The sequence below is a fragment of the Nylanderia fulva genome, unplaced genomic scaffold, assembly GCF_048542155.1.
Source record: "Nylanderia fulva isolate GAGA-0341 unplaced genomic scaffold, ASM4854215v1 Scaffold148, whole genome shotgun sequence".
Classification (NCBI taxonomy): domain Eukaryota; kingdom Metazoa; phylum Arthropoda; class Insecta; order Hymenoptera; family Formicidae; genus Nylanderia; species Nylanderia fulva.
Window position 1 is genome coordinate 74290 of NW_028189708.1, and position 26448 is coordinate 100737.

At 40.5% G+C, this 26448-nt stretch overlaps 2 protein-coding genes across 2 annotated transcripts; both read left to right on the plus strand.

The window, feature by feature from the left end:
• Positions 1 to 21568: 21568 nt before the first annotated feature.
• LOC114942150 (uncharacterized) lies at positions 21569 to 24472 on the plus strand. The gene has a single exon (XM_029317456.2). It carries the CDS (start codon positions 21569 to 21571, stop codon positions 24470 to 24472), a length of 2904 nt encoding a protein of 967 aa, XP_029173289.2.
• Positions 24473 to 24608: 136 nt separating this feature from the next.
• Positions 24609 to 26207, plus strand: LOC114942151 (uncharacterized). The gene has a single exon (XM_029317457.2). It carries the CDS (start codon positions 24609 to 24611, stop codon positions 26205 to 26207), a length of 1599 nt encoding a protein of 532 aa, XP_029173290.2.
• The last annotated feature ends 241 nt before the right edge of the window (positions 26208 to 26448 follow it).

The window sequence follows — 26448 nt, forward strand, 5'->3', positions numbered from 1 at the left end:
GAGAATTCTCCGCGTTGCGACACATTACTAGAAGTTCGACTTACGCGTACTTTAATTTCTTTTCTTACTTTTATATCGGCGTCGATTTCTCTTTTTGCAAATAGGCTTTCGTCAAAAGTATCAAACAGAAATTCGAGTTTGGTTATCGCGTGAGTAGGTAATTCTGAGTCGCTTTCGCTCGAGTAACGCGCTTCTAATTTTATTCGCACCGTTTCGAGATTTTCTAAAGTTAGTGGCAATGCCTTTATTACCTGCTTGGCTGAGTCGCTAAACAGTCACGATTTATTCGCTATTGGTTGCTGAGGAGTTTCGAGTCCCTCTGACATCCACGCAATTAATAAAATTCGGACTTACAGTATTACGGCTCGCATTGTTACGCTCTATACGGGTCAGCTGCTGCTGCTGCAACTCGATCTCTCGTGGGCTGATAACGGCTGCTCCGTGTTGATGATAGATCCAGCGGGTCGTCGCTCGTGATGATGCACTGCCCTTGAGGTAGTCGTAGATCGGCGTTGTCCTTGGACGTCGGCGATCCCTTTCGATTCTCTACTGCTTATCACTCGTTGCATTGCTTATGTTGTCCGCTCTCTCTTTCTCTCGTTCTTATCGTGATTTGTATTTTTATATATATATATATATATACATATATATATATTGAATAAAAAAAGAGAATTCTACATTTAACAAGACTAAAATCTACGGAGAAACCCCGACGATTCAGAAGTCCACTTCCCAATCCGGCAACATCCCTTCTGTGTCTCACCCGAGGCACAACATTTTGGTGGCAGCGGTGGGATAGCCGAAGATCGCCGAGATTCCCTCACAAGGCAAAGACCTGTAAAAACACAAAATTTAATAAATGTGTTAGACAGGCACGTCAGTAACACTGACGGGAACAAACAAATCACGATAAGAACGAGAGAAAGAGAGAGCGGACAACATAAGCAATGCAACGAGTGATAAGCAGTAGAGAATCGAAAGGGATATATATATATATTGGTATACAATCTTAACAAGACTCGGCGTATGGTTATTTATAAACCTCTGGTAACTTCGTTTCTCTTTTTCGCTCGTTTGACGCGACTCTAGATTTATCCTGACTTTAGCTAACAACTCGTCTGGTTGCGAGTCGGGAGTTATCCTCGATGTGACTCGGGTGATTGGTCTAATTGAACTCGCTCTCTGTTCACTCCCGAGTTCTTACGTGAACTCGGTTTTTCGTTATTTCGTTTGGAAGGGGTGCCTGGCGACAGGCACCCGATTGGTGCATAGCTTTTGCTTACGCGGCTAGATTTTGAGCTAAGAGCTGTTCGAAAGATGAAGCTCTTAGCTTGCGTCTTCGCGGTTTCCGGCCCGCTGCTGTATCAGCGGTCTCCACGCGGATTTTATATCCGTTAAACTTATAATTTATAGCCTTTCTGGCTATAACACTATAAATCAGGTTGCAGAATAAATAAAGCTTTAATAAAATCCGAAATACTAGCTGAAAAGAAGTGAGAACTGTATGCAGTAAAACGAATACTTTTTAAATATGGTTTATTATTAAATTTTTTGCTAGTTTATTTTTAATATTTGCATATATGCTTTGTAAAATTAATTTTTAATTACTTATACGTTTTGTTTTTATTTTATTATTATGAAATTAATATTTATTATATTTTTTAGATAATTTAGATAGAGCAAATAAAAGACTGCAGAAAATAGAAAATAATAATAATACTGAAGCACCATCTTCATCGGAAATAGAAAGCAAACGAAAAAGAAAGCCTAATAAACGATATCAAATTACATCAAATGAAGATGAAGAAGTTGCATCAAATTTATTTTTTTTTTTTGGACAAAATTTGTCGACTTGAAAAAAAAACGAACGATATAACTATCAAACGATATAGTTTATTCTGCATCATTTTCAAATTCATTCGAAAATATCAATGACACTCTTTCTCATTCAACTTCTAATCTTGAAACAGGTTGCATACGTACACGCTGTACATTCTATATAATCCCAAAAATCAAACATATATAATCATCAATCAATTTCAATAAATATTTACAATATTTTTATTGCATTGGAGCACACTTTTGAGATTTAACGATTGTTTTTTTAGATTCTAATACAAATGGAAAGGCAAACCATGCTAACTTAGGTTTGTATTAATAATTTTATTAATAATTTTATAAGAGATGTCATATAAATATGTATATATAATATAAGAATATAACATTTTATGATGTTTTGTAGATCAAATTCACTACCACATTTTTAAACTCCACAAGCAAGTTGTTGTGTGCCTCGGGTCGGGCACAAGGGGTCGCGCCAAATTAGGATGAGGATCCGGGGCGTCAGGGCTTGGATCGAGGTTATTGTATTAATTCACTTCACGTTCTCACTATTAAAGAGCTTTTATTTGAACTAAACACTTGACGTTATCTTTATTTTCACAATATTACACTTTGTAGTTACTTAACTAATTGAACGGAATGATTACGTATGACTTCGTGAATTGCGCGCGCGACTGCGATAAAATGTTATAGATCGCACGCGGTTAGCGAGGTTACTTTTAATTAACGACTCGAGAGCGACTCTGGATTTATTCGAACGCTAGTTAACGACTCGTCTGATTGCGAGTCGGGAGTTATCCTTGATGTGACTCGGGTGGTTGGTCTAGTTGAACTCGCTCTCTGTTCACTCCCGAGTTCTTACGTGAACTCGATTTTTCGTTATTTCGTTTGGAAAAGGTGCCTGGCGACAGGCACCCGATTGATGAATAGTTTTTGCTTACGCGGCTAGATTTCGAGCGCAAAGCTGCTCGAAAGATGAAGCTCTTAGCTTGCGTCTTTGCGGTTACCGGCTGTATCAGCGGTCTCCTCGCGGAAAATATAGTAATTCTATATTTTATATCCGCTATATTTATAATTATAGCCTTTCGGGCTATAACAAAGTAAAAGAAGTTGTTGGGCTATTAAAACAATCAAGAACTTTGGACATAATATGTACTTTTCCCGATGATATTCCTGTACAATTTCCATTAAAAACCATCAACGAACTTCAAACATTAGAAAATTATTTGAATATTCGCAGCAATCAAAACACTTTCGTACGATTTTTTCTTAATTTTGATATACAAAATTTTAAAAATACTGTATATTGTTATATTCTATATATATTATTAATATGCTATATACTTTATTGTTAGGCCTCTTTTTTATCTACTTTGGGTGGAAATAATATCACAGCACAAACCAACAACCAAAATTTTACGTTACATTTTAACGAATGAATTGGCATGCAAATACAACTTTGCCGGACAGAGGCAAAATAATAAAATTGCTTTCTCTAGTCTTATGCTAAAGTCTGTGATAATTAGTAAGTAATCTTTTTAAAGTGGTAATTATAATTGCATATATATTTAATGTTTAATATATATTTCATAGATGCAGTACAAGTAAGGTCAACATTCACTACAACAAATGATATAGAGAATGCATAAAAGTATGGCTTAAACATGCAAAACAGCGCTTGAAAGATGAAAGGAAAAAACAGATTCGCTAAGCAAGTTAAAGTTTTTTTTAATATACTATATATTTCTAATTTCTAATATTTTTTTATTTTTATAATTTTATAATTTTTATAATTTTAATAATATGTCAAAGTTTCGTAAACAAAAAGAATTTGGTCGTCTACAACAATATAGAAGAGCTAAAAATGCATTTATTAAAGAAATAAATCAACATAATGATTTAAATGTTTCTGATAATAATAATACAGATAACAATGTTTCTGTTGTGGAAAATGTTAATTTTTAATCACTTCTGTCTGAAAAAAGTTTAATTTGTAATAAAAATATAAATAAACCGTTCAGAAACGATTTATCAAATAATAATGATAATCAAATAATAATCCTTAAGGTTCGTCAGTAATAATTAATATAAATCTTTCCTCAATGGTAAAAGTCGACCAAACTGGCAATCATTTATTATAAATAATTAGTTAAACTACAACGTTTCGGCTGTCATTGCAGCCCTTTTCAAGTAGATCAAACGTAAATGGATAATAAATTAGTACAGTAAATCAAGTTCACTGCATACCACCCACAATATTCAAAATTATTTTAATGAGCAATGTAGAATTAACGGTAGTAAGCATGGAATAAATAGATGTTAATAGCTAGCAAGAATCTTAGTCACTGAATCTTAGTCACTTAGTCATTAAAACAATTTGAGGGAGAGAGAGAGAGGGAGAGGGAGGGAGGGAGGGAGAGAGAAGAGAGAGAGGAGGAAGCGCTAGGTAAGAGAGAAGGAGAGTTGGTGGCGCCTCGAGCGCTGTAGCCAGGTGGCGAGGCGTCTGAAACGGAGAACCCGCTTCCGGTTCCTTTCCTTCTAGAAGTTTCCTTTTTCCGTTTTTCTTCTTGAAGCGAGTATCTGAGCTCTATCTGTCAGCATTTCTGTTCGAGTCCAACTGGAGACAAAGAACTTTTCCTAGCACATAGACTTAGGTAGCACAAATTCCTAGTCAGCCGCAAGGTGTGATACATGGCAGGACTCGTCAAAGCACGAGCCTTTTTGCCTCTGGCCGTAAGGTGTTAGTCCCAGTTCGACTTGCAAAACAACCGTCGCCATTACGGCTAGGACACAGGCGTCATGCCTGCTACGCTCTAGTCTAACCGTAACAGGAACGGTCACGAGAACAAAACCCAGGTGAATCCTTTCTCTATATACATGGATATATACGGCAAATTGGATGCCAAAGAATGAAAGACGTCCTTTGGATACTAAGACAACATCTCTCTGTATAGGTATTATAGAAATACCCTCAAGGTAACAGATTAGTTTTATTCATATTATGTGAGTCTTTATCTCGAATTGCTTGGTAAGAATTGCTTCAAATCTCCTTTTACTTTGCATAATATTTAGTTTGGCTGTCTTGTTTATGTGCATAATTGCAATATTATTTCTAAAAGAGATTATAAAAGATATCCTCTTCTGTAAATACGATATCCTTTTGATTATTTGAATGATATTTGACATGATATTCATTTCTAAATTATAAAATAATAGTTTTTAGTGTATATGAGATATAATTTATGTAATATTCATTCAACGATAATGAGAATATCTTCCTCTGATACATGTGATAACTTAAAGTAACTTTTATCTTACGATTATAAGAATATCCTTATCTAAATAATAGATTTGTATTCTTTGCCAGAGAGAATTTAAAAAATAATATTGTGGGGAATTTAATAGATCAATAAAAATAGGAGCAACGTGTCAGGAAATATATAAAATAAGCGGAGCCAATTTAATTATTTTTAAAAAGTCTTTAATTCTCGATAGCACGAAATAAGAACATATAGTACATATATAGGTCAAAAAGAGACTCGCAAAATAAAAACACGCTCTTATGTCAGCTGATTCGGCACGACTGTGTGTTCGTCTCGAACTGTCGCGCAAGGAGATCATTCTTCGCGCAATCGATCCGCGCATCGCCAAATCACACACGTCTTATAATATCTTAATATCCTTATTGTCTACAGTTTAGCCAGCCTGACAATATGGCCGTCTCGGCCATGGGCATAATAACTGCGTAAAAAAATATAAAAATATACAATAGAGTCCATATACAATATTCGTCAAAATTTAAGTGTACATATATATTCTAATTAAATACGAAATATAATATTTCGAGGTCTAATTTTTACTATACATTTTCATATGATCCGCGCTTACAGTTCCCGTGTACGGAATTTGAGTTACTTGAAAGCCCTCAATATCAGATACGATATAACGGTCATTGTCTCATACGGTTTTTACAATATATGGGCCTTTAAATTTTGGGATCAATTTTTTATTTATTCCCGGTGTTACATCGGTATTGGTGATTACCACGTACCTAGTTTATAAATAGTAGCACGCTTCCGTTTGCTATTATAATGGATCTCGTTCGCTCGCTGACAATTTTTAATAACGTTCGCCGCTCGATCTCAAATGACCTCTAAATCTCTATCGCCATCAGAATATGAGTCGAGTAGAGTACGAATTTCGTCTCTTACAAATCCCATTTGATCAATTCCAAACAACAATCGACTAGGAGTATTATCTATACTTCGACAGCGCGTATTATTCAAAGCAAACTTGACGCCTTTTAGTACCTTGTCCCACTTCTCCGGCCTATCGCACGATTTTGCCAATGTTGGCGTAAGAACAAGATTAAATCGCTCGACCTGTCCGTTAGCGCGAGGAGTACCGACAGCAATCAACGTGTGACGAACAGATTCTTCATTCACAAATTTCTCAAACGCTCGACGTAAAACACGTTCCACGATCGCTTATCAAGCGCTTAGGCTTACTGTATGCGCGAAAATAATGTTAAATATCGAATTACCTCCTCAGTCTTTGTTGTCTTACACGGATATAATCTTATAAATTTCGTAAATCTATCTATCAACGATAAAATATATCGGTAGCCTTTTCCCGTTTTTTCTAGTGGCCCGTAATGATCGACGTGTAACGTTTAAAACGACAATTTTCCTTTCGGGATATTGTTTAAATATCCTTCTCTTTTCCCGGAAACTGGGGAGAATTCGATACACTTTAGGCAATTTGATGTATATTCCCGTACTTTTTTTCTCAGGTTTGGAAACCAATAAACCTTTATTACGTTATCGACAACCTTATTAACCCCGAGGTGGCCCAAATCGTCATGACAAATCTTAATTACATTTAATTCCATACACTTCGGGACGTAAAACAATAATTTTTTATTCTTAAACTTTCGATAAACTAAACCGTCTCGCAATTCATAAAATTTATCTTTATCGTTCTCTAGTCTATTTCGAATTTCACAAATTTCTTCATCTTTATTTTGTCGAATCGACAATGTTTGTTCAAAAGTGTTGGCCTCCAAAACCAATACGCTGTTACATCGGCTCAATGCATCGACATTCGCTTGCCCGGGCATTGCTCGATCTTATAGTCGTAATCCTACAAGAACATCGCTCATCTCGAGATACACGGGTTAACAGTTTGCTTGCTCAGTGTAAGGTAGAAGCTATCACAGTCCGTAACGATAGTAAACGGAATTCCCGACAAATAAATATGGTATCTTTTAATTGCGTACACAACCGCTAAGCATTCCAACTCAAAGCTGTGATATCGTGCTTCAATCGCCGTAGTTCTGCGACTAAAATAAGATACGGGTCGCATTGTACCGTCATTCTGTCTCTGCAATAAAATTGCACCAAATCCGCTAGCACTGGCATCGCAATGTAATTTTGTTACCAATTTCGGCGAATAAATGGCGAGGATCGGCTGTGACGACAACAAATTTTTTAACAATTCAAATACACGATTTTCTTCCGGTTCAAATTTAAAAGCTACATTCTTTTTTATTAAGTCATAGAGCGGTTTCTGCGGAAATAACTTGCCAGACCTACAAAACGATAAACTTTCTTTGCGTTTTACGCGGTACCGGAAAATCGACAACAATTCCACATTCACAGCGCTAGGTCGAATGCCATCTCCATCAATCAGATAACCAAGATAGATAATTCCGCGATATAGAAACGAACACTTGTCTAAGCGAAACTGCAACCCATATTGCCGAGCCAAATTAAAAACTTTATAAAGAATCTCCAGATGCTCGTCAACGTTTTCAGTCGCAATTAATATATCATCAAGATGTATAAATATTTTATTCTCTCGAATCAAATTACGATAAATGTCGTTAATATACCGCTGGAAAACACTCGGAGCATTCGTCAGCCCGAAAGGCATTTTTAAAAATTCAAATTGACCCAAGGGAGTCACAAAAGACGTATATTTTACCGATTCGTCAGCAACCTTAACGTGGTGAAATCGGTTTCTCAAATTAAGACTAGAAAAGTAGGACTTTCCGCGCAATCTGTCCAAATGATCGTCGATCAAAGGTGTCGGGAAATTATCTTTCACCGTTATTTTATTAAGTTCACGATAGTCGATACATAATCGCGATTCACCGTCCTTCTTACGTATAAGTACAATTAGAAAGGCGTATGGAGAATTGCTCGATCTTATTATTTCCTCTTGTAATAATTTATCCAATATCTGTTTTAATTTTTCTTTATCGGCAAACGAGAGTCTTCGCGGTCTAAAACTAATAGGCCGATCATGCATCAACTTAATACTCATTTCAATTTCTTTTCGAGGATTCGCAACTCCGGTGTCAATAATATTCTCGTTATTATACAATTTTTCGACGCGTTCTCTTATTTTAAAATCAATTTGCGGGTTAACATTTATTGCCTCGGCAATAGACAACGGACGCTCAACATACGATATGTGGAAAATCTGCTTCGAAAAATCCGAGCTATCCACTATTCGTGAGTTTGCCCTTGAAAGACTAAATTTTTCCCCCAATGTTATTTCAATTAACGGCGACGACGTGAAGTCCCGTCCGAGCAGAGCAGCACATACTATTGCTGTATCCAGCACAACAAAAAATTTTATTTTTAACTTAATATCGTTGATTTCGACAACATCCTCAAAGGTCCCAAACACTTCCAACTTAGCTCCGTTAATACCGAAAAAAGATTGTTGTTTAATAATCGGCATGCGAATATGAGCCGGTACAAAATCTGCTTTAATTAAACTAATGGGAGACCCCGAATCAATCATCGCCATCAACGAGTATTTAATCCTGTCACCGGACGCGTCCGCGATCTGATACGCAAGGGTTACCAAATATGGAGTGCTCGGCGAAACTGCCTGGACCACACTCGTTGTATTTTCCGCTCCCGGCCACGACTTCGGACACTCCCTCACGTGATGCTCCAAACTGCCACATTCGAAGCACGAGCCCTTCGCCTACTTCTGTTCCTCCTTGCAGTCTCTGGAGAAATGTCCGGTCGCTCCGCAATTGTAACAGCGAACGGTATTGCCCTTCGTGACAGATGTTCCTCCTCTACCGGGTTTCGGCACTGGTCACTGTCCCCTAACAGCTCGCTCCCCGCCACCTCACATTTCGCCATCCAACAACAGCTGCCTGAATGCGTCCAATACGTCTACCGCCGACGTAAAGCGCAGCATCCGCGCCTGATTCTGCATACGTGTGTCCTGCACCCCGTCGATTAAGCAGTCAACGAGCTCCTTCTCGTCAACTGATGCTCTGTTAGCGAGAACCACTTTCTCGTGATAATATTCCGCAAATGTTTCGCCGCTTCGCCACTTGCGTTTCTCAAAATCACGCCTCAATGTCAGTTTACTGGGGCGATTATCGAACATGCGAGACATTTCCGACAGCAAATCTGCCGCAATTAATTGTAAATGTTTTGGTTTCGAATAAAACCAGCTCAAGACTTTGTTCTTTAGTCTCAAACTGATTAATATTTTAGTCGAATTCTCTTCTAATCGATATGTTGTACGTAAAAGTTCAACTTGTCTCTTCCATGTTTCGAAACTGTCGTAGTCGCCGCAATACTCACTTAACAAATCACTAATGATTCGGATATTGACTCTTGAATCGATACTGCGTTCACTAGCATTGTCTTCAATCGGCGTCATGCTCGCTTCCCGACGTACAAGACTCAATTCTCGTTCTAAAAGAGCTTTCTCGCACCTCAGTATCTCTATCTCTCTCTCCATCAATTCTGGCGGCAACACGGGGCCGTGCAAGGCTGCAATGACCGCCCTGGAACGCAACGATACTCCACCAACAGAACTTGATCGCTGCTCCGACACATCCGCATCCGCGCCCGTCAACAAATTTTGCGCGACATCACCGCAAAACCAAAAGATGCTCATATGTATCCCGCCATCCGTCCTCACCGACAGCCAATATTTGCGCCACCAATTCGACCTTCGCACCGCTCGCAGACACTTCGATCTGCCGTGCGATATCTTTCAAATTCACAGTCAAATCGTTCAATTTGTCTTGAGATGACCGTTCCATCCTCGCAACGACAATACTTTGCTACCGAAATCTCAATAATTCACGTAGCAAAGTCCACCGCTCACTCGATATATCAGCAACAGTAAAATACAATAATACCCGTCAAAAAGGTCATAAGCCGATAAAATTCTAGAATATTGTTTCAATGTCACAACGGCACAGAGCCAAAACAATGTTTAAATTTGGCTGTTAACAATTCGTAACGATCACGGTAATTAGCGTAAATAAAAAGAAATAAAACTGTGTATATATATATATATATGTATATATATATATATATATATATATATATATATGCCATTTTTAAATTAAAATATATTTTGATGAAACAATAACATTACAAACTCTTTGGCACACTTAGAATTGTCTGAAACTTATGTTGTTGCCTTGACAGTTAATAAACAACCGTAAAATAAATAAAGTAATGTACCGTAAATAAATAAAATAATCGTAAAGTAAATAAAGTAGTAATGTGATATCGGATTTTACCAGAAGTCTTAAAATAAACTATAGCATAATCGCATTATCTACAATTATGCATTTGTGATGAATCTTGAGAACGCAATTGTTTCATGTATATATATATATATATATATATATATTGTTACGTCCTCGTGACGTCTCTTGCGCTGTCTCACGAAAGGTGTCACACACACTCTCACTCGACCCAATACAATAAAGTGAAGAAATACAATATGTAATAGGCCAGAATGCCCATCGGTCTTGTAAGCGTCCGCACGGTGCGACAGCTAGACCAAATCTCGTCATGGCGCCGGAAAAACATCCGAACGCCGGTTGTCTATAAACAACTCTTCTAGCAATGATGCTCAGGGGATGAAAAGGGATGAAGGTGCTCAGAGGATGTAAACCAGGGCCGTAACACTGCCCCCCTTCTTCAAGATTGTCGTCCCGACAATCAGAAACAGAGGGTTATCCAACGCTGTCCAATAACTCTGCATTCCGATGCCGACCTCAGGACTTTGACGAATTTTCCTGTTCTACCCTGGGCTCCTACCACAGGTTACCGAACAATTCGCCATTCTGGATCCCGTCGCACATCCACACAAGTTATCGTCGACTCCAGGGCACCGACGAGCCTTCCTGCTCTACCCTGAGCTGCTGCCACAGGTTACCAAGCGACTTTCTGGTCCCAATCGACTGACAGTCCAACGTCGACTCCAAGGCTCTAACGAATCATCCTGCCCTACCCCGGGCTGCTGCCTCAGATTACCGGGCAATTCGCCAACTCGAACCCAATCGACCTTCGATGTTTTGTTTTCCACGTCCTGATTTTCCTGCGACCTCGTGAAGAACTTCAGACAAGGGGGGATAACTTTCGTGGACCTATCGTCCCTTATGAACTTCCCAAGTCCTTGCCTTGGCATCTGCCCGAAGAATCGATATCGAGGCTTTTTCGGAAAAAGTCGAGCTCACCCCGCACAGTTCAACTAAACCGCGTTTTCCTTCTCCTCGGGACATTCAAATCGAAAATGTCCCTTTTTTCCACATGTCCAGCACTCTTTGCCTTTCGAGGAAAAATTATTTCTTCGCCATCCCCCTCTCGAAGGATTTCTATTTTCATGATCTGACTTTCGCGCGCTGTTTTCATTATTCTTATTATCGCTCTCGTTTTTCTTATCGAAATCCTTTCGCGCGTCGTTTCTCCCCACCTTTTGGAAATTCGCGCTGTTAAATTTTCCGTAACTTTCCTTCTTTCTTTCAAAATTTTCTTCTTGAATGATTTTTATAGTGTTTTTATAGTCTCTCTCAATGGCCAAATTTAAAGAGGTTATCCCCTCTAATTGAAGAGTCCTCCTCAAGAAACCGTCATAGAGAGCAGAGATAAATTGCGCGCACGCGATTTTATCCCTCACCGCATAAGGACATTCGGAATATGCAAGTCGCGACAATCTTTCCAATTCGGCACCAAAAGAAGATTAGGCCTATTTCTCCATATGTAAGTTTCGAGATTAATTTATATATGGAACTTAGTGATCTCAAACCAAGAGATACAGTTCCGAATAATTAATTTTTCGTGCTTTGGCTCTGTTGGCCGATTTAAAAAACATTATATTTATATTTTTAATATTGAGAGCCGATAAAAATATTTCTTTCTGATAAAATATTTATATTAGATTGCGAGATCGAGCCAAAAAGCAGCTTTAGAATTGTATGTACATGAGAAATCATGGACAATGAAAATATAGAAATACTGAAGTTAAATTCCAATCAAATTCTCACGCAAAATTTATATTGAGCAACTATATATGGTATACGCATGCGCCTGTTGTGTGCCTCGGGTAAGGCACAAGGGGTCGCGCCAAATTAGGATGAGGATCCGGGGCGTCAGGGCTTGAATCGGGATGATTGAATGAATGCACTTCACGTTTTCACTATTAAAGAACTTTTATTTGAATTAACCACTTGACGCTTTCTTTATTTCCACAATGTTACACTTGTACGTTACGACTCGAAAGCGACTGCCGGGCGCGTCTCCTGCTCCGTTTTTATAGTCTCGCTTTTTGGAAGTTCCTTGATCGGAAGGGGTGCCTGGCAACGGGCCTCCTCGGTCAAGGACCTAAAGGCAAGCGAAGTAAATTCCAAGTCCTTCCGCTTTGCTTGGATATTGGGCAATTTTGGTTCCGCGTGTATCTCGCAGCGTATGCGTTTTTACGCGGTCAGTGCCCGTCGTCAAGCGGATGTAATATGAGTAGTTATACCCTAATAGTTATATCTTTTAGGGATATAACACGCCACATAATATAAATATATTAAAGCAATGGCTACATAATATCGGGACACAACAGAAGCAATTATATCGAGACACAAACAGACAAAGAAGTTCGCCACGAATTTGCTACTGTATATAGCTTAAAATGGAGACGGAAAATCTAATCGTGGAAAATGGTGAAAAAAAATTTTCTTACAAAATATAACAAACAATTTTGATTCCAATTGTACAAATAGATAATTAACATATGCAGCGCTAATATTTTCTTTGTGCTATATTAATTTTTCAACATACTGTTTTTGGTAATTTTATATATATTTCAATATAATTTAGTGAACATTGCATAGCGAGCTACGTATAATTTATTAAATTTAAATAGAATACATTATTTTAAAGTCTGCTTGTATTAATTATATTTTAGGGATTTGTTTCACATTTTAGATATACACCGCATATAAAATAAATTCAATTTTAAAATACGACTTTTGCAGCGTAGACTATAGAAAGTATATATTTGAATAAATGTTTCTCGAATTATAGCAGAATATAATTTCTTCTAATATAATTTTCCTCATGAGAATATAATTTCTTCTAATTGTTAAATATTGGTATTAAATTTTATTAATAATAATAATCGAATAATCTCGAATCGCATTTATTTTGCTGGAAATAAAATCAACATAATAGTTAGTAAACATAAGTAAAAATATATATATTGGAAACTCTTTCCCTGTTTCTTTTTCGATTATCATTAGATGTATTTTGTTGATTTTATTATATTTTGAGTTAAAATTAATTTTTTAGGAATAATAAGTATTTTTCTATACACATGCAAAATAAATGTTACAAATATTTTAATATATATTAGATTTTACTCAGTCATTTACTTTATTAACTTTAATTATAATTTATTCAAACTTTCTCTCAATATAAATCTTTTTTTGTTAATATTACTTGATTCTTTGATATTACATTTAATTTTTTGATTCTTTTGGTTTTTTTTCCTGTTTGCTAGTAAAAGTGGAAGCGCTTTTTAAATTCGCGATTACAAGTCTGCATAAATATATCATGATCAAGTCGAATGAAGATTTTACATTCAGTCCTTACAACATATATGAAGGACTTCTGTCGGTTTACCTTATCTCTAGTGGTGAAATTGAAGAACATTTAAAAGAAATTCTTTATTTAACGAAAGTCTCGAAAGATGACTTAAAAAATAATTAATATAGATGTGGATAGAAATTGACACTCGCCAGTATTAGAATAAAAATTAATGAACTCCTTATCTCTTGAGCAAACTGGCAAATATATTTGTTAATTGCAATTATGACGTTTCGACCATTATTTTAAAGTCCTTTGCAAGTGATAAGATGTAATTATACAATTATAGGAGAAACTCCTTCTTCCATGTAGGGTTGATCAACTTAACCAAGCATCGGGCCAATCTCGAACATCGGTACTTTAATATTGGCATTGATGCTTAGCCAATAAAGTGGCCGAACCTCGGAGCGTAACTATCGTGCGAGATTGGTAACGCTATATACGCCCAACGTTTGTATTTTTGCTAGGCCCAATGATGAATGTGAACGTAAGCTCAAGGTTGTCTCTTTGCTAGGGCCAATAATGAATCCGAATCTAAGCTCAAGGTTATCTTTTTGCTAAGGCCGACAATGAACCCAAATCTAAGCCCAAGGTTGTCTGTTTGCTAGGACTAACTATAAACCCAAATTTAAGCTCAATTCTCTTTGCTAGAACAATAATAAACCTGAATGTAAGATAGGCCCAAAATTGATATTTAAAATAGGCTTAATGACTTAAATTGATAATTTAAATGAGTCTAGACACGGCGCGCCGCAAAGCGGAAGGAGGAGCGAACGATGACTGTCTATGAATCGTATTTGAGAAATCTTCGTGTATCGTGTTACAGTAAGACGTCTCTTCTCGTCGCGCGCTTCTATTCGCGTGGATTGGCCGATCTTTTTTATTTAATAACTCAATAATTATTGCGAAAATCGCAAAACGGTAGAGGACTTTCCTATTCGGTTTAACTTACTCTACCTGCACACGACGGTTGAGGCAACACTTAGCGGACACCCTGTATATAAATATACATACATATAATACATACTATCATAAAATTAAAATTATAATTTTAACTATTTTATTTTAAGCAATTTTGCTTTCTTTGTAATTATATCAAATAATATAAAAGAAAATAAAGACAAACTAAATTAAATCACATGAGATTTGTACTGTTAACCTTACTTTTTGGTAAACCTTAATTTTAACAAATGTCGCGACGCGTGAAAGCGACTCTTTTCCGCATACACAAATAAATGCAATAAAAAGTAATGGAAATACCACGTGAGTTTTGTAAACAAAAAACTACAGGGTTTATAAAATATATATATATGTTTAAATACACATAAAAACCATTAATCATCTTCTCATTACGGAAAAGATGTGGTGCAAGAGTGCTCCGAAAATTGTATAATAATAGGAAAGAAAAAAGGAAGAGGAAATTTTTGTGAAGTGAGGAAAAATGAAGAACAGAAGGTAGGAAGAGGAAAGAAGAAAGAAAAGGAGGAGAGTGAGGGATAAGTGATGGAAAATGTGTGGAAAAGGAGATAAGCGGAAAATTGATGGACACGAGGAGACTGACTCACACGGGAGCAGGAGATGGACGGAAAAGGAAGGAGGTAGGAAGGAAGGATAGGAAAGAAAAGGAGGAAGAAAAAGGGAGAAATGAGGAAATGAACAGAAGAAACAGAAGGAGAAAATAGAGGAGCAAGGTAGAAATAAAGACGGAGAGATCTCCTGAAATTGGCTGTAAAACAGTCGTACACGTGGCAGGGTCACGGGAAGACGCACGGCCAGAGTTGAAGAGAGAAGGAGGATGAGAAAGAAAGAGAAGAGGAAGAGGAAAAGAGAGGAGATAGGAGAGGAGAGAGGAGATTAGATTAGAGATAGGAGGAAACGAGAGGAAAGAGCAAAAAAAATGAGATAAGGAAAAAGGAGGAGAAAGGAGATAAAAGATTATTCTGTCGATAAAACAAGAAAGAAAGATGGTAAGAAAGAAGCCGGAAAGACAGGTGAGAGTAGAGAAAGGAGAGGGCGCAGGGGAGAACAGGAAGAGAGTGTGAGAGGAAGGAAGTGGCACGCGCATCACCACGCAAGGCACGCATGAAAATAAACGAGTGGTAACATAAGGTTTGTTCGCGTCGCATGCTCCAACTTGCTCCTTTTTATTTCAATGCGCTCGTATTGGTCTAATTCGAGGAGCGCACCAATACGAGCGCATTGGAGTAAGAAGGAGCATGTTGGGGCATGCGACGCGAACAAACCTATAGAGACATAGAGAAAAACTAGAAAGTAGGGACAGGTGGGAGTGGGAGGCAGAGAGGGAGCAGGGGAGAGCAGGAGGAGCAAGGGAGAGGAAGAAGGAAGCGGCGTGCGCACTATCACGTAGATACGCACGCAGGTAAACGCCTGGAGATATAGGGACATAGGGAGAAATCAGAGAGTAGTAACGAGTAAGAGTAGGAGGCGAAGAGGGCGCAGGAGAGAGCAGGAAGATCACGTGAGAAGAAGGAAGTTGCGCGCGCAATATTACACAAAATATGCGCGTAAGTGAGCACATGGTGGCAAAAGGAATAACAAGGTTAAGAGAAGGCAAGAGCAGGAAGGAAGGTTAAGCAGAGGAAGAAGCGAGGAAGGTGAAAGAAGGAGAAGGAGGAAGTGTGGAAGAAAAGGTGGAGAGGAGAGAAGAAGAGGAAGAGATAGGAGAGGAAGGAAGAGGACGAGAAGAGGGCATAAAGGAGAGAAAAGGGGTTAGGCACAGAGAGGAGAGAGGAAAGGACGAGGGGACGGCGAAAGGAAAAGAAGAGGCAATAAAGAAAGGCAAAGGAGGAAGTGAAAACGATAGAGGAAGAGAGGGGACCGGTGCATGCTGGTGCAAGGAGGAATGAAAGGAGATGAAGAGCAGAATGGACAGGATGGAAAGGATGGTGGAGGAGTTACTGAGATGGGTGAAAGGGAGAGAGGATAAGGTGAGTGATAAAAGACAAGGAGATCGAAGGAGAGGAGATAGAAGAGAAGAAAGAAGAGGAAGCACAGTGGGAGACGGAGGAGGAGACAGAAGAGAGGAACAAAGGAGGACTGCAGGTGAGGGGAGAGAGAAGGAGAGAGCAGGGTAAGACAGAGGAGAGTGGAGAAGAGTGGTGAAAAATAATGAAGGGTGAAGAGGACAAGGAACAGGGGAGAAGGAATGACCAGGGTAAGGGGGCAAGAAAGGAAATTGAAGAAGAAGGAAAGACGGGAGGAAAGGTGGAGAAGAGAAAAGAAAGGGAGACAAGAGAGAAGAAGGAAGAAGAAGGGAAAGCGAGTGGAGAGGAAGAGAGAAGAGAAGGAAATGAGGAGAGCAAGGAGGTGAAAAGGAAAAAAAGACGGAAGAAGAAGAGGATGACAGGGAAAGCGAGGAGGAGGAAAAATGGAAAAGAGGAGAGGAAATGTGGAAAAAAGTGAAGGAAAGGGAAGGGAAAAGGAGTAAAGAGAGAGAGAGGAGAGAGAGAGAAAAGAGAGAGAATGGAAAGGAAAACGGAGGAGATGGAGAGAAGATGGAGGAGGAGAAAAAATGTGGCATGGAGAGGAACTGGACGGAGAGGACCAGGAGGAAAGGAGGCTGCTGATGGAGAGAATGACGGAGGTGGTATTAGATAGGAAAGTAGGAATAGTAGGGTCATGGGAGGTGAGGGGAGACGATGAGAAAATGATAGTAATGGTGGAGATGGAAAAGGAAGAGGATAAAAGGGAACTGTTGGAGAATAGAAGGATGATGTGGAGGAAATGGAAGGAATGACGAAGATTTAACGAGGGAGGAAAGGATGATTAGGTGAATAATGATGGATAGAGCAAGGAGAGAGAGGGCCAAAGGAAGAGATGCGATGGTACGAGGGTCACTATTTATATTTCGGGAATAGGAACAAAAACAAATAGTTAAGCTGCGAATATATTTTTATTGTTTTTCAAAGTACTCGCCACGATGATCGATACACTTTTGCATGCGCTTAAACCAATTTTCAGATCATTTATTCCATTCCGAATGAAGTATCTCCAAAACATGATTTTTGAACGCTTCAATAGCTTCTTCGGGCGATGAAAATCGTTGACCACGCAGTTTATTCTTCACGGATGGGAACAAAAAGAAATCATTGGGTGCCAAATCAGGGCTGTACGGCGGATGACCCATCAATTCGATGTTTTGAGTGCTCAAATAGTCTCTTGTTTGAGCCGATGTGTGAGAGCTCGCATTGTCATGATGAAGAACAATCCGATGTCTCTTGTTTGTTTTCTTTATTTCACTGAAGATTTCTGGCAAACAGATGGTTGTATACCACTCAGAATTTACTGTTCTACGATCCTCTAGAAGCACTGTTGCAATATGACCAGTTTTTCCGAAGAAACAGGCCACCATTTTCTTTGAAGTGCTTCGTGCGCGAACAACTTTTGTTGGATTTGGTTCATCTTGGAACACCCATACAGTCGACTGCTGCTTACTTTCGGGCTCATACGAATATATCCATGATTCGTCACCTGTCACGATTTTATAAACGTCTTTTGAAGCACCGCGATTGTATTTCTTAAGCATTTCTTTGCACCAATCGACACGAGTCTTTTTTTGAGCGATTGTCAAATTATGTGGGATCTAACGCGAACATAACTTTTGCACAGCTAAGTGTTCATGTAAAATCGCATATATGCTGGTGGAACTAATGCTTAGGGATGCCTCAATCTCACAATAGGTCACATGACGATCTTGCTTAATCATTTCGTGCACAGCATCGATGTTTTCTGGCACTACAGTCGATTTTGGACGACCTTCACGAAACTCGTCGGACAGCGAACTACGACCACGATTGAATTCACTATACCAGCGATACACAGTGGTTTTTGATGGAGCTTAATCGCCAAAAGTCAAATTAAGTTGATTGACGCACTCTTGTTGTGATAATCCACGTCGAAAGTCGTAAAAAATCATCGCACGAAAATGTTCACGATTCAGTTCCATTTTTTGCCGAGACGAAACTTTCAACTAAACATAAAATAAACAAATAGCGTCCGTATGACAAAATGTTCTGAGTACGTATATCGTCAAAAATGTCAAACTTTACGATGGAACCGTCAGATGGACTCACATGACATCAGTGTTGCCAATTCCCGAAATATAAATAGTGACCCTTGTATATGGGAAAAGGTTGTGGATAAATGGAGAGGAATGGGTATGGAATGAAGAGGAGCAAAGGTTAGAGAAAAAAAGGGAATAGGAAGGGGATAGGAAAAGGGGAACAGAGGCAAGGGAGGTCGGGGAGGAAAGGGAATAGTATGAAAAGGAGAAGGCAAGGGAAAGGGGGCAGGGGGAAGGGACCCAGATACATTGTAAGGTCGCAAAATGGCCAGGAGAGGAAAGAGAGGAGCGCAATTGTATTATGGGGAAAGGGAAGGGGAGAAGGGAGGACAGAAATTGTGATTATTTGTTTAAGGTAAAGAGAGAGGAGCAGGATGGAGAAGAGGGATTCGGAACACGGAGGGAGACAGAGAAGCAGGGGAGGAACGGAGAGAGAAGGAGAGAAAAGGAAAGAGAGAGGACAGAAGAAGAAAGAGGGAAGATAGCAAACAGCAGAAGGAAGGCAAGAAGAAGAAAGAGGAAGGAAGGAGGGAGAGTAGAAGGAGAGAGGAGAGGAGAGACTAATAATGTAATTATGTAACATATTGTACTACGATAATGTAACATATTGCAGAAGGAGGATGTAAGGGGTTTGGCGGTCCCTTGAAAAACGCCCCGGCAACCTTTAGAGAAGTCCGGAATAAACGTGTATGTATCATCTTCTCATTACAGTTACATATGTTTCGTAAAAATTTATTCAAGATTAATGGTTTTTTTCGTTTTGTAGCACAGGTGCTTTGAAAGAAACATTCCAAAATGATAGCTCCATTTACTCTAATAAATTACAGCGTAAACGTAAATTTTTGTTAATTTATTGATTTAAATTTTAATTGCTTTTAAAATATTAACTTATCTTTAATACTTTCTTTTAGTTTTCAAGGTTGAATGCATTTTTACGAAACATAAGTAACTGTTTTTTTTGTAATGAAAAGATGATTAACGGTTTTTACGTCCTCCATCACGATTATCCCAGTGAATTAACCAATCACCAATCTTCGATTGTAATGATTTTATATTATCATCTGCAGGATAATGTTTTATTACTGCAGCTTGGAAACATTCAAATAGTGCAATAGCACTAAAATTAAGTTTTTACACTTCTTTCTTTTTTCGACCTTGGCCAGAATACTGCCCTTGAACATCTTTGCTAATAATTTGTGGAAGAACTTTATATATACAAGCTTTGACATTTGAGTAATCAAAACATAATAAAAGCAAAAAATCCATTAGAACGGTTTTTTTGGTCCTCGTTTGTTTTTAATTCTTCCTCAAAATTTAAAAATTCAGAAAGTGTTTTTATAGGCAAATTAACTTCAAATTTTTCTTTTAATTCGGCTCTTGTGCCCTGTGGTTTTTTACTTACTTTGATACTTCCAATCGCCGCTTGTGCGCGACGGAAGGCAGGATAGGAAGGTCGGAAGCGAGAAGACAGCGAAGCACTGCACTCGACACACACGTATCGTTTAATATAAAACTATATTTAAGACTAAAACAAAGAAAAATACAAGTATTGAAACCGCACAGAATTTACTAAAAGATAACTGATAAGAATAAACCAAAAGAAATAGCCGAGTCGATAATTAATAACTGAGTGCTCCGCGAGCAACGGTAATTTAAACGTGAAGAACGAAAAAAAACAAGCGATCTTTTTCTTAAAGTAGAAGCACACTCTTGACGCGACAAGCAATCGGAAAAGGGCGCTGTGGTCACGGGAGAGGCGGCTTATATAGGCATGGTATTTCTCGAACATTCGAGAATATTTATCAGGTCCTATTATTCGATTGAGGACGAAAGAGTGTTTGCTGTGATTATTTATTTTTAAGTAAATCGTGGTTTGTTGTTATTTGTTTGGAGTTTAACAAGTAAAAGTTATCGCATATCGATCAATCTTATATTTCGGCATAAGTTTTCGATTATTGTATTTATATATCACGCCTTTGTATAGCCAATTATTTCAGCGTGACAAATATATTATTTTCGAGTCTCGTATTGTTACGATGCCGCGACAGTGACATTCCTTGTTGTTTTTCGCTGCCGATCAGCTGGCGATCAGCTACCGATCAGCTGATTCGCACTCAAATAAACATACCTTGCTCCCCGTTTTTCACCCTTACGACGGGGAATTCTTGTCTCTCGACACCTCGTCAACAGCAGTTGAGCTGAGCTCTCTGATCAAGCAAGGTTGTCGCGCGAAGGCTATATGTCTCGGATTCAGTTTTTGTCTCCATCTCAATTGTGTTTCTCAAATAAACTCTTAAAAGATCAAATCAGTTTGTCATCTTTCTTAAGCAATGATATTTTATCTTTCCTCTATCCTATCGTTCGGTTAATTTTGATGTCTCCAGTGAAAACGTGGATTTTCATACAGTTCATGTGCGAATCCCGGGATCTTTGAAAACCTCTAACTATCTCGCGTAAACATTGCTGGTCCTTCGAGCCGGATCTTCGGAATTCGCGAATTAAGTGAATTCTCGTAACCGAAATTACCGAACGTCGCGAGTGTGAAATATCGTGCTTATTGTCTCGTTGCTGTCACACCAGCGGTTCTCAGCAGTCGGCTGCGGAATTACGATTGTGCGTGAGTCTTGCGTAAGTGCGGTTGCCGCTTTCGACGTGCGTTCTCAAATAAGTGCATTTTTGCACGTGCTGTGTTCTCTCCAGTCAAGTTAGTCCGACTCAATCGAAGATGGCAACAATCGAAAACACCATTGCTCGCCAGAATGAATTGTTCGGTCTGATTTCCCGCGCAGTCGAAAATCTTCATAAACTCGGACCGACAAAAACAACTCGTGGAGCAGTGCAAAGTCGCGTGAGCGCACTCAAGGCTAATTGGGAGAAATTCCAGGATCTTCATGATAGCTTGTGCAAAGTGCGGAGCCCCGACATTGCAAAGCTGCCGTATTTCGCTGACGATCTCTATGCATTGTGCGAAGAGAAATACATCGATGCGAATGGCATCATGCTTGACATGTTAGATGAGCTCGTACCGGAAAGAAGTGCGTCCGCGACCGAGGCCTCAATGACAACGTCTACCGCATCTCATTTTCGACGACTGCCTCGTATCGACATACCAAAATTCTCAGGTGATTACGTTCAATGGAGTCATTATCGAGATTTGTTTACGTCCATGATCATGGAAAATAATGATATATCGGCTGTCGAGAAACTACATTATTTAAAAATGAGCTTGACAGGGGAGCCATCGCAACTCTTGAAAAATGTGACTATCTCTAGTGAAAATCTCAACCGCTCCTGGAAAATGCTCATTGCTCGCTACGAAAATAAGCGAATACTAATTGATGCTCAATTGTCAGCGTTATTCGCAATTCGCAAACTTAAAACCGAGTCATCATCGGAACTCAAGCGACTTCTCGGCGACGTTAAGGAAATCCTCGGTGGTCTCGAAGCTCTCGACTGTCCGGTGCGCCAGTGGGATCATCTTATCGTTTTTATGACTGTGCGCAATCTCGATTCCGAATCAATGAAGGATTGGGAAAAAACACTCGGTGCGACAACTACCGCGCCTTCCTACGCCGACTTAGAAACCTTTCTCGTTGGACGCGTGCATACTCTCGAAGCTATTGAAAGATCCACGACCTCACGTAAACATCCAGCGACAAATATGACACGACCTCAACTAAACGCAAGATCATACGCTGCCACCACCGCCGAACAGCAGTGTGCGTTGTGCAATTCAAGCCATTATATTTCGGCGTGTCCGAAATATCTTGAGAAGACTCCCGCTCAACGCCGCGAGACAGTTTCATCGAAAAACCTCTGTTATAACTGCCTCGGTCCTCATCATCTGAAAAGCTGTCGTAATGCAAAGCGCTGTCGTATCTGTCGCAAGCAACATCACTCAACGCTACATCTCTCATCAAACGAACCGGTAGCCGCAATAACAACGATGTCGCCGATTGCCTCAATTCCGTCGACCTCGCACATAGGACTCACCTCCACGCATCTCGCGCAAGCCGACGGACAAGAATCAACGCTTCAAGCATGCAGTCATGTGACTCAATCGCGTATAATTCGAAGTACGTCCGTACTGCTCGCGACCGCTCTCGTTACCGTCGTATCACCATACGGCGAACATTATCAAGTACGCGCGTTGCTTGATCAAGGATCGGAGGCATCATTTATCTCCGAATCCGTCGCACAAATCTTAAGACTCTCACGCACTTCAGCTGCAATTCCAATTATCGGGATCGGTGCTCAGCGATCCAGTGTCTCCAATGGACGTGTCTCTTTTGAAATTATCTCACGCGTCAATTCGGCATTCTCTCTAAAAATCGAAGCTCTTGTGTTGCCGAAACTCACCTCTTATCTGCCACCTGCAGTTATTGTGAATGCTCAGTGGCCTCATATCCATGGATTGGCGCTTGCAGATCCAAACTTTGCAACGCCAGGAAAAATTGATCTCGTTCTCGGCGCAGGTGTTTGTGCGCAAATTCTCGAAGACGGCATTTGCCGAGGAGCTAGCGGTACGCCAATCGCTCAGAAAACCACTCTCGGCTGGATACTCTCCGGACAACTCTACTCTGAGCATGATCACACCTCAACAGAACAATCAATTAATGGATTGCACTGCTCTCTTGATGGTGAACTCCTCGATCTGCTCCAAAGATTCTGGGCCCAGGAAGAAATCACGCCTGTGCATAACGTGACGCTCACCCCAGAAGAATCTCAGTGTGAAGAACACTTCAAGACAACGCATTCTCGTGACGCGCATGGACGCTTTATCGTTCGGTTACCGTTCCGAAAAACTGTAAGTGACTTGGGTGATTCTCGCGCTCCAGCACTCAGGATGCTCCGACGTATGGAAGCGCGCTTCGAAACGCACGCTTCTCTCAAGGTAGCCTATAAGGAGTTCCTACGTGAGTATCTTGAACTTGGTCATATGCGTCTCTCAAGTTCTCATGATATTTCGCGACGCGAATTCTTTCTGCCGCATCACGGCGTCATTAAAGAAACAAGCTCGACCACGAAATTACGCGTCGTGTTTAATGGATCGCAGAAAACAAATCTCGGAATATCATTAAACGACTGCTTGCATATCGGCCCGAAATTGCAGACGGATCTCGTTGACATTCTCGTTCGCTGGCGTCGACATCGCTACGTGATCGCGACCGATATAGAAAAAATGTATCGACAAATTCGCGTACATCCAGACGATTGGCCACTTCAGACGATTTTCTGGAGAGATTCTCCGTGTGAACGGCCGCGAGAATATCTCTTATGTACCGTGACATACGGTCTAGCTTGCGCGCCATATCTTGCACTTCGCTGTCTGCAACAGCTCGCAACCGACATTAAATCCACACGCGGACTGGCTGCCGAAATTCTACGCCGCGATACATACGTGGACGACATTTTATCCGGGTCAGATGACATCTCTACAACGAAAGAAAAGATGCAGCAGCTTAAGGATACTCTCACGGCGGGTGGCTTCAATCCGAAGAAGTGGATTACAAACGCTTCGGAATTGCTCCAAGGTATTCCCGTGCGATCAGGATCCTTCCGCGATCCTACCCGTCGGCGACTCCACGACGCATTATACTCTCGGAATTCGTTGGAGCCGATCAAGTGACAGTTTCGTGTTTGTTGCCCCTTCGTTTCCGCGCTCAGACAAAACGTTCACTAAACGCTCGGTACTCTCGTTTATCGCGCGGATTTTCGATCCTGTCGGCTGGATCGCACCGATTATAATCACGGCCAAGCGATTCATGCAACAACTGTGGGCAATACGTCTCGACTGGGATGACGAATTACCATGTTCTCTCAAATCTCAGTGGATCGAATTCATGCAGCAATTCGAACAGGTGTCGGCTATTGTGATTCCGCGTTGGTTCGGCACCAGCTCAACGGCTCTCGGAACCGAATTGCATGATTTCTCGGACGCCTCTCAACATGCAATTGCCGCAGTTATCTATCTCCGTGTCGTGACTCCCACCGGCATTCATGTGACTCTCGTTAGTGCAAAGACAAAAGTGACTCCGCTTAAACGCGTAACAATTCCGCGACTCGAATTATCAGCTGCCGTACTCCTCGTGAAACAGCTTCTCAAAATACGCGAAATTCTCGATTTAACTCAAACGCCAGCGCATCTCTGGACGGACTCCACCGTCGCGTTAACATGGATCAAAAGCCATCCATCGAGATGGAAAGAATTCGTGCGAAATCGTGTCGTGTTCATACAAGAGCTCTCAAACTCTCGGTGGCATCACGTCTCAGGGAAAGAGAATCCTGCTGACGTGGCGTCTCGCGGAACATCGCCTCAACTTCTCCAGCAAGATCAGTCGTGGTGGCATGGACCTCTGTGGCTACAGCAATTCTCGACCGCGTGGCCAGTCTCAAAGTTCTCGCTCGATTCCAACGCACATCTTGAAGAACGAGCTCGTAATTGCGCCATCGCGATCGTGATTCCAGAGCCAGATATGTGGGATCTCATAAAACGATACTCATCTTTCACTCGACTGACCCGCATTACCGCCTGGATTCTACGTGCGATCCAACGCTTCCGACCTTCAAGGACTGTGCCTGTATCGCAAGACCCTCTTACTGCAGGGGAGCTAGAATTGTCAGTCCTTCTTTGGGTCGAATTAACGCAACATGCTTATTTCTCAACGGAAATTCGACTCCTACGAGGAGGTAAGCAGCTGCCGAAAACCAGCGCACTGTTCCGTCTCACTCCGTTTCTCGATACTAAAGGGCACCTCCGACTGCAAGGACGCCTTCAATTGTCTCAGCTGGATCCGGCGGAAAAACATCCATTGATTTTACCTCGCAGTTTTCGATTGACGGACCTCATAATGGATTATTACCATAAACAGACGTTACATGGCGGACCACAACTCATGCTCTCGGTTATACGCCGCAAATTTTGGATTCTCGAGGGTCGCCTGCCGGTTCGCTCATTTATTCATCGATGTGTAACCTGTACACGTCAACGAGCAGTTACCGGGCTTCAACAAATGGGACAGCTTCCGGCCTCTCGTGCAACTCCATGTCGACCTTTCTATCATACCGGGGTCGATTATGCCGGACCTCTAACACTCAAGACCTTTCGCGGACGAGGTGCAAAAACTTACAAAGGATACTTTGTAATCTTTATCTGCTTCAGCACCTCAGCTATGCATCTCGAGGTGGCGACAGATTATTCGACCGAAGGATTCATCGCCGCCTACAAACGGTTCACGGGCCGCAGAGGGATTTGCTCCACAATCACAAGCGACTGCGGCACCAATCTCATAGGAGCGGATTCCGACAGAATGGACTCACATCGCCTCCCAGCTCGCCAACGATGGAGTTACGTGGAAGTTTAATCCACCCTCGGCCCCTCACTTCGGTGGAAAGTGGGAAGCTGGAGTGAAATCGGTCAAATTCCACCTCAGGCGAGTCATAGGTGACACGCTGCTCACCTATGAAGAGATGAACACGCTCTTAATTCAGATCGAGGCGGTTCTCAACTCTCGCCCTCTAAGCGCTCTCTCGGATGACCCAACGGATGTTTCAGCGCTCACGCCAGGGCATTTTCTAATCGGATCAGCGCTCACCACTGTACCG

Bases quoted from the DNA above. Each gene is read 5' to 3' on its own strand.
- LOC114942150 (XM_029317456.2), top strand. From the start codon at position 21,569: ATGGCAACAATCGAAAACACCATTGCTCGCCAGAATGAATTGTTCGGT.
- LOC114942151 (XM_029317457.2), top strand. From the start codon at position 24,609: ATGCAACAACTGTGGGCAATACGTCTCGACTGGGATGACGAATTACCA.